The 9,458-nt window shown below is 38.5% G+C and overlaps 1 protein-coding gene across 1 annotated transcript; it reads left to right on the top strand.

Moving 5' to 3' along the window:
- The first annotated feature begins 655 nt into the window (after window positions 1-655).
- On the top strand, window positions 656-1,585 carry LOC135612292 (cysteine proteinase inhibitor 1-like). Its single transcript, XM_065108413.1, has 2 exons — window positions 656-1,031; window positions 1,149-1,585. Exons 1-2 carry the CDS (start codon window positions 696-698, stop codon window positions 1,419-1,421), a joined length of 609 nt encoding a protein of 202 aa, XP_064964485.1. The 5' UTR covers window positions 656-695; the 3' UTR covers window positions 1,422-1,585.
- Window positions 1,586-9,458: the final 7,873 nt, after the last annotated feature.

Below are 9,458 nucleotides of genomic sequence, written 5' to 3'. Positions count from 1 at the left end.
CAATAATAAAAGTCATAGACTCCCTTTTGGTTCTTCTTCCATATCATGTTTTACACCATTTGAAATTATTTATACTGATGTTTAGGGTCCTGCTCCCGTCACTTCCTTTGACAAGTTTAGATTTTATGTCGTTTTTGTAGACAATTTTACTAAGTACACATGGATTTATCCTCTCCGTCATAAGTCAGAAGTTTCAACAATTTTTACCAACTTTAAAAAGTTGGTCGAAAACATCTTTCAGTCTACAATTAAAACAGTCTACTCTGATGGTGGGGTGAATATCAAGCTCTCACCCGTCCAGATATCTTATTTGCAGTCAATAAATTATCTCAATACATGCACCAGTCTTCTGCTATGCATTGGTTTGCGGTTAAACGGATTTTGCGGTATCTTAAAGGGACCCTTAATCATGGTCTCTTTCTCGGCAAAACCACTCAACTTCATCTTCATGCCTTTGCTGATGCTGATTGGGCGAGAAACTTTAATGATAGAACCTCCATATCAGGGTATGTGATTTTTTTTGGGTCTAATCCATTTAATTAGAGTTCTATGAAGCAAAAGACAATGGCCCGATCTACAATTGAAATTGAATATCGTGCTACTGCTACTGCCAGCACTATAAGTAGCTCATCCCCCCTCCCCTTTCTTTGCCCCTCACTCACCTACTCCCAGCGAGCCCATCAACCTACCTCACCATGAGTCGCCTTCTCGCTATGCTTCTCCTCCTCCTCGTCTCCTCCTCCGTCTTGACCTCTCATGCTCAGTTTCTGGGCGGCTGGCAGCCCATCCGGGACCTCAACGACCCCCATGTGCGTGAGATCGCCGTGTTCGCAGTCTCCCAGTATAACGTTCAGGAGAACAAGGGTCTCGAACTCTCTCAGGTGCTGGTCGGTCAGAAGCAGTTAGTGAGCAGGATGAACTATAACCTCACGCTGAAGGTGAAGGATGGATTATCCACGGCTAAGTACGTGGCAGTTGTGTACGAGTCCTTGAAGGGCGAGAAGGTGCTCGAGTCCTTCGTGCTGATTCAGGTGAGTGGCCAATATTACATCGAACCGCCTCTCACCATTTCACCATCATCATCTTCTTCCTCCTGATCTATACTCTTCTCTTTTTTTGCTGCTCATGCTCCATCTCGCTTTGGATAGGAAAAACTCGGTAGTTGGACTCCGGTAGACGTTAACAACCCCCACGTCCATGATATCGCTGTATTCGCTGTCTCCGAGCACAACAAAGAGGCGAAGGAGCCTCTGACCTTGGTGAACGTGGTGAAAGGTCAGAGCCAGGTGGTGGCCGGGGTCAACTACAAACTGGTGCTGGTAGCCAAAAACGAGAAGGGCGCGTCCGCCGGGTACGAGGCGGTGGTGTGGGAGAAGGAATGGGAGAACTTCCGGAAGCTCATCTCCTTCAAGCGGAACTAATTAATGCCTTAGCGGTATCCGTGTCGAATAAAGGAAGCTGAAAGCTTGATGTTGTGTCAGCAGTATTCGTACGTGTGTCGAATAAGTCATCGGCCTACAACGCTGAGAGGCGATGCGTTGTTCCTTTGCTTATGTGGTGACGAATAAATCCTGTGTTATCTCAATGCACGTCGTGTCATTCTATTCTCGTCATGATCATGATTTAATAAATCTAATATATATTTAAGATTTATTTTGGTAACTGATAATTAACTTATACATGAATAATAGTTGTAGATGTAAATGAATAATATTATATATTCGTTCGGTTTCTGCTCAACAAAAATAGTTGAAGCTTTTAGATTGTATTATTATTCAATCTAATTGAGATTGTATTATCACTTTTCCGATGCAAATCTTAAACTGAGTATATGTCATACATGGATTAAGAATATTTTACTCTGATCAGAGTGAACTGGTAAAATTGTAGAATTTGTGTTACATAAATAAATTAAATTGTTCTACAGGATATTATTATAAAAATAGTTGTTTTTTTAGGGTTTAGGGTTTAGAGTTTAGGGTGTAGGACGTGGATGATAAGCGCTACACGTCCTACACCCCAATGCTGCACTCCTGAATGCCACTTGGTCAACAAGAGGTCGACATTTCATGTGGATGACATCCCAATATCGTGTGACCAACTTAGACCAACCATTATCATATTTTGGGTTCGACATACCACATCACCTCGATCACAATTAAGCTCAAGAGCAACATATAATTTACCCCATAACCATCATCATCTATGAGAGTAATGATCCTTAGAATCCACTATAAAAAAAGGGGATCCTTAGGTGCGTTCCCCATAAACATTAATACATACTCTAAAAATCCCATCCAAATCCTCTGAATCTCAAACTATTTTAAGCATCAAAGAGGCACTCGACGAGAATGCCCTTGACATAGTTTTATAGATTTGGTACCTTGGACAAACCATGTCTTCACTCAAATTGTATGAGATAGACTTGTAAAAAAACTTTAATTATCTCTTACTCAATATCTAACTCGAACAATTGAGATCTGAACTAATAACACGAAGACATAAGGACTCTTATTCCCGCATAACTAAAGGACAGCTTTCTCCCTCTAGCCTTTCCTGCATATATGATAATCATACAGAATTTTTTTAAAAGTCAAAGAGAATTCAAAATTTGTCTCTTTTTTTTCCTTTAAATTAAAATTTGATAATGGTTGGTGGTCGAATCATCTGTACATTTGTGCACATCGCCGAGGTGGATCTCTTATTACCACCTGCACAATGGCTACAAGACACGGGTTTACTCTTTAAACTTTTTATTATCGATCTTGTTAATTGATATTGCTCTAATATCATGCTCAGAAGTTGGGAGGGTAGAAGCCCATTTGGGACCTCGAGGAACTCCACATCCATGATATTGTTGTGTTTGCTATCTCCGAGCACAACTAAAAGACGAATGAGCATCTGACGTGGGACAAGGTGGTGAAAGTATTTAATTTTACAATCATGGCTCTGATACTAATTGTAAGCATAAAAATCATTCTTATGTTATTTTTATATAAAAACTTTAATGTCAAAATTTAAAATTAAATAACAATATATTTAAATTTATGATACATACCTTTCGATGCTACTAAGAGATCTTTTATCTGATCTACAGATATACCATCATTGAATTTGAAAGCTTTAGTGATGTTGATATATAAGGAGAACTAGACTTATCTTCTCTTCCCTTCCTATCCTTCACTGGATTACTTTGATCGATAGATTAGGAACAAAGGAAGATGACAGAAAATCTGTAATTTCTTATTGACTGGTTCATGTGACTAAAGAGAGATGAGAGAAGATCTATAATCTCTCAATAGTGTCACGTATCCTCATCTTCTTTTGTTTGTGTATCCGCATATTCATATATTCACATAATATATTATATTTAATCCTTAGGAGGTCTCGTCTATTTATAGATGAGAGAAAAGTGTCTAGGATAAGTAATTAGAAAAGTCCCTCCTATCAAGATATATCCTAAAAAATCTTATCATAATTAAATTTTTTTATTTATTAATAATTATAATTAAAATTCAATAATATTCATAATATATTATGGCTCAAGATATTTTTTGTCATCTCACATCTCTAAATCAATCATGCCACTAAGGACAAAAAAACCTACAAGTAGGGTTAAGCAAATGAGATAATGTAGGTAATTCATGCACATTTTTTTTCATTGCTCGTAAAGAAATTAGGTGATTCATGCACATTCATGCACGTGTAGGCGATTCATGCACATTTTTTTTCATTGCTCGTAAAGGAATTAGGCCTACCAAATACTGTTAGAGAGTGTCATGGGTTATCTATTCCTACACGTTTTTCCTTTCTTGGATTCTATTAGGATTAGGTGTATCATTTGATATAGAGAGATAAAGTTTTGGATTACCGAAGATATCAACTAGTTAAAGAGAAACAAGATTTTGGGATAAAATTTCGTCTTCGCTGTTTACTTTATGTAAGAAAAGTAATATCTCTATGAGAGTTATGATAATCCTGATAACAGAGAGATTTCCTCAACTGTATGAGGCAATCTCTCTGCTCAGTTAAAGAAATCTTATCTTTCACCATGCATAAATAGACTTCATATGATATTAATTGAAATGTACTTTTCTTCGTTCTCTTATTTCTTCATGGTATCAGAGCGGAAATTGTGTCGATGCCGAGAAAAATTCTTGCTGTCCGACATCACACCCCTGCCAAATTTCTCATATGCAGCAGTCGCCCCTCTCCAGATCCTAGGTGGAGCTGCCCCCCCACTCGCCACCCACAATCGATCGTTCGACAGCAACTTCCCTGCTTCCAGTCTCGACCACGGCTACCGCACCAAGTTCCAAGCCTACGGTGCAGCGCTAAGCATTTGTTGGGTCCAGTCAACGCATTTGGTGACTTTGCATCACAGGGAGCACGCACTCTTGGTTCCTCCTTACTGTAGAAATTTTTTTTTATTCTTCCTCCCTCCTTACCACAAAAACGTACCAACATTTCTTAGAACTTGTTCATTCTTCCTGGCTTCTTACTGTAGAAGTACCAACACTTCTTCCTTTTTATTTTTCTTTTGATCCTTATCATTGCTACATATTTCTACTTGCTCCCACATAGTAGTCCATATCTTCCATCATCTATCTCTGTTACTCCACTTACTGTTCCAACAGGGAATCATAGTACTTTCCCACATACAAATCTTATCTCCATAAATGCAGCAACCCTTATCTCCTTCAAATTATCCAAAGGTGGCAACTACGCATCATGGCGTGCTCAATTTTCTAATCTTTTATTTGGCTACGACCTTCTAGGTTATGTCGATGGCTCTCTTCCTTGTCCACCAACGATGATCAACATCCTAGGAGCATCCAGTCCAATATCAAATATGGACCACAAACTATGGTTACGCTAGGATCGTCTCATTCTTCAAGCAATTCAAGCTTCAGTCGTTGGATCCCTCGCCCCACTCATATCTTCGTGTGACACTGCTGCCGAAGCCTGGTACAAGTTGTAAATCACCCTGGTAAATCGTTTACGAACTCGCATGCTTAGTCTCCTATCCGGACTTATGAAAATAAAACAAGAGGGAAGTACTGTTACTGATTATCTGCACAACATAAAGATTATTATCGATAACTTAGCCTTGATAGGTCATTCCCTCAGTGATGAAAAGTTATTGTCCATATCCTCAACGACCTAGGAGATGAGTACAAGGAACTGGCAACAGCAATACGGGCACGTGATTCACTAGTGTCGTTCGAAGAACTCTACGACAAGCTGACTGATTTTGAGATATATCTCAAACGTGAGGATAAAATTGTTAGGACCATCCATCATGGCTCAAGTCAATCAAAAATCCATGAGGAGGGGCTATCAGTATAACAAGACTATCAACAAAGGTTCGACCAAGATGTCTTCTAAACCTTTGAGCTCCAACCAAACCCCTCCTCCACATCATCAACATTTCAATCATGACAACCAAGGTGGCTACTTCAATCATCAGCAGTCCTGGCACCCTCGACACACAAATCAACGAAGAGTTGTCTACCAATTATGTGATAAACTCGGTCACTCTGCAAAGGTCTATCGATCTCGACCCCGACTTCCTACACAATCATATTGGCCTCAAGCAAATCTCGCAACTACTCCAAACACTACTGATCATAATTGGATCGTGGACTCTGGCGCGTCACACCACATTACCTCTGAGCTACAGAACTTATCGATCCACAACAACTATAGTGGACATGATGACATTATCATCGGTGATGGTAAAGGACTTCCTATTACTCATACTGGTTCCACAATGCTTAATTCACCTACCATAACTTTTACACGTATTGTGTGCACCTCACATTAAACGCAATCTTATTTCTGTTTCTTAATTTTAAAAATAAAATAATACCTCTATTGAATTCTTTCCTAACTCTTTTCTTGTCAAGGATTTGAACACGGGGTCATCCTTGCTCCAAGGTTAGAGTAAGGACAATGTTTATGAATGGTCGTCCATTCCACAACTCAAACAACCCAATGTTTACTCCTCAGTGGCAGCTCCAATCGATGTGTGGCATCGTCGTCTCGGTCATCCCTCTCTCTCTATCCAAAATAAATTGCTTTCTCGTTGTTCTCTTTCTACTCCTACAAATAATAGCTTTTATTGTGATGCTTGTCTCAATAATAAAAGTCATAGACTCCCTTTTGGTTCTTCTTCCATATCATGTTTTACACCATTTGAAATTTTTTATACTGATGTTTGGGGTCCTGCTCCCGTCACTTCCTTTGACAAGTTTAGATTTTATATCGTTTTTGTAGACTATTTTACTAAGTACACATGGATTTATCCTCTCTGTCATAAGTCAGAAGTTTCAACAATTTTTACCAACTTTAAAAAGTTGGTCGAAAACTTCTTTCAATCTATAATTAAAACAATCTACTCTGATAGTGGGGGTGAATATCAAGCTCTCACCCGTCCAGTTATCTTATTTGCAGTCAATAAATTATCTCAATACATGCACCAGTCTTCTGCTATGCATTGGTCTGCGGTTAAACGGATTTTGCGGTATCTTAAAGGGACCCTTAATCATGGTCTCTTTCTCCGCAAAACCACTCAACTTCATCTTGCCTTTGCTGATGCTGATTGGGCGAGAAACTTTGATGATAGAACCTCCACGTCAGGGTATGTGATTTTTTTTTGGTCTAATCCAATCAGTTAGTGTTCTAAGAAGCAAAAGACAGTGGCCCGATCTACAATTGAAGTTGAATATCGTGCTATTGCTACCGCTGCTGCTGAACTCAATTGGGTCACAAATCTCCTCAAGGAACTCAAAGTCATCTCTACCCATACTCCTACAATATATTATGACAATGTTGGAGCTACCTACTTATGTGTCAATCCAGTGTTCCACTCATGCATGAAACACATTGCCATCGACTTTCACTTCGTACGAGATCAAGTTATCAGACATTAACTTCGTGTCTCTCATTTCCATATGGCTGATCAACTAGCAGACTCACTCACGAAGCCTCTAGCCCGCAAACTATTTTTGTTGCATCGGTCCAAGATCGGTATCCTTGACAGGAGCTCGATCTTGCGGGGGCATGATAACAAAGAGATTTTCTTTGATAACAGAGAGGTTTCCTCAACTGCATAGCAGATTAGATTTCCTCAACTGTATGAGCTTTTCTCTCTGCTCAGTTAAAGAAATCTTATCTTTCACTATATATAAATAGACTTCATATGATACTAATTGAAATATACTTTTCTTCGTTCTCTCATTTCTTCACATCCCACTGTCCAAGTAGTCTATCAAAATGGAGATCAATATTGAACCAATCAACTCTCCTTTCTAAGCACCTAGTGATGTTAGAGGGAAAAATTGACGTTTCAACAGCTACTGTATATAAGACATGGACGATAGTCACGTACGTCTGTTGGCTCTATGTGCCCACCAAGACTAAAATTTCAACAGCTATTATATCGTCTTCTGCCCACAAGAACAAGTGAGGATGGACGTTATTGTCCTCTTCTTCCTTGCCATTTTACTTATTCCATGGTTGGTCGATGCATTCAAATGCCTTGGCTCACCCCTCATCTGCATCGAATACATTGTCACTCAATTCTATTTAAGTTCATCAAGTGCTCTTTCCTGAGTTGTTTTCCTCTCTAGTGGTAGCCTATTCTTTTTTTTTTTTTTTGGCAATTTCTTCCCATTTATATTCTTCATATTGCAAAATAAGAAAAAGTTTCTGAAGAACAGAAACCCTTGTCGCTTAGGATGATTAAGCCAATGAAATTAAATCGGATGTTCCAAAGGTGCTTTAAAGATAAACTTGGTTCATATAATATCGAATGGTATGTTTTAGATTCATTTATAAAAGTTTGAGAGATATGATCTTATCCAAACAAATTTTCGAAGATATAAATAAGTTTAATTAGTAAAGACTTTAATTGTCGATAGTAAAATCCCATATCAATTTTCCAACCTCATAACTTTTGATTTGTTTAATAAAATGAGCTATATATATTTTAAAAATCATCATCAAAAGATCTTCATAATTATACTTGGTTAAAGTATAATGTAACAAATATCTCGAATATTTATACTTTGGATAGCTTATCCTAAGATATTAGACTTCTGTTCTCATTACAAAAAAAAAAAATTTATTAAAGATAAATCTTGAACCTAGCTTGGTAAGTATTGTTTAACAAAGATCTGGAACCTTCCATCAACTAAGTTAATTCGATTGAATTATCGATATATTAACATATTAAGACTCAGAGCATTATCCATGTGACATCAAGATCTAATACTAGAATCCTCATCTAAAGATAGTTTTTTATTCTCAAACAATCCAACTAAATCAACTATGACCCTAAATGTCATAATTATAAATATTAATTTTACATATAAATTAAGAATAATATATTCATCAATCTCTTAAAAATTAATTCAAATCTTGATATTTTGGACATCAAACGAAACATAATATTTCAGATGTAGAGCCAAGTACATGGCATAAACTGATCTATGGCAGGAACTGTCGTCCTCGATCTTTACTGTCCAATCCTTGCTCGCTACTAATCCCAATGAAGAAAACGTGTAGCACATGCCACTCCATTATTATTTGGTAAACCTAATCCTTAAAACTCTCACCCACTATACTACATTTGGTGTCTCTCCTGGCCTTTCATTAGTGTCCTCCAATACTGTTATCCGCGTGAACATCATGCTCTCATCTACGCATGCACGTGAGTGCTGAAGATTAAGCCTAATTTCATTATTGGTCGATGACCTTGTGCCTCACCCTCACCATCTTCGCTTGTGACACAAGCGTCCAACAATGGAGACACAAGCGACCAAGGACCTATGTACAAAGGACAAGGTGACCAAGGGCAAAGGTGCATGTAGGGATAGGATGGAGCCAAAGATGAGCCCATTGGCTAACAACCGTGTGCCTAATCCTTCTCGTCCTCACCCATTGCACAGACAACCAACATTGGCGGCATATGCTTATATGGGCATGGGTCGAGGCACAAGCGACCAGCGTTGTCTCACCATCACAATCAATGGCCAGCGGGGGTTACAATTTTTAGCCAACAAGGAAACACGTGGAGAAAATAACACATGAAGGAGGCGATGACCAAGGGCGAAGATGCAAACGGGGTCCGGGCGAAGGTGATATCGCGTCCGACGAAGATAGGGATAAAATTATCTTTTATGAAAAAAAATTCTTCGTGGGAATTTTAAAAAAAAAGTGCTTTATAATTTTTTTTTTCAAAGGTAAGGGTTTTTTTTTCGAAAATTTATCATATTTCTCTTTTATATACGATGGCCCATAAATCAAATAATTAATATGGAAGTAAAGTACACAACGTTTCTTACCTCATCGCCACTCTCGTGTTAAATTTGGGAAACGTGAACACGACTGAGTTACTGTTCGCAGCTCATCCATTGCACCGCCAGCACTATAAGTAGCTCATCCCCCCTCCC

The sequence above is a fragment of the Musa acuminata genome, chromosome BXJ1-2 (assembly GCF_036884655.1).
Source record: "Musa acuminata AAA Group cultivar baxijiao chromosome BXJ1-2, Cavendish_Baxijiao_AAA, whole genome shotgun sequence".
In the NCBI taxonomy this organism is placed as follows: Eukaryota; Viridiplantae; Streptophyta; class Magnoliopsida; order Zingiberales; family Musaceae; genus Musa; species Musa acuminata.
This window is presented reverse-complemented; position numbering and strand designations above follow the sequence as displayed.

What these genes read in the sequence shown, in the direction of transcription:
- LOC135612292 (XM_065108413.1), top strand. Translation starts at nt 696, where the DNA reads ATGAGTCGCCTTCTCGCTATGCTTCTCCTCCTCCTCGTCTCCTCCTCC. An exon ending in AGTCCTTCGTGCTGATTCAG is followed by an intron (nt 1,032 to 1,148) that starts GTGAGTGGCCAA and finishes CGCTTTGGATAG; the next exon opens with GAAAAACTCGGTAGTTGGAC.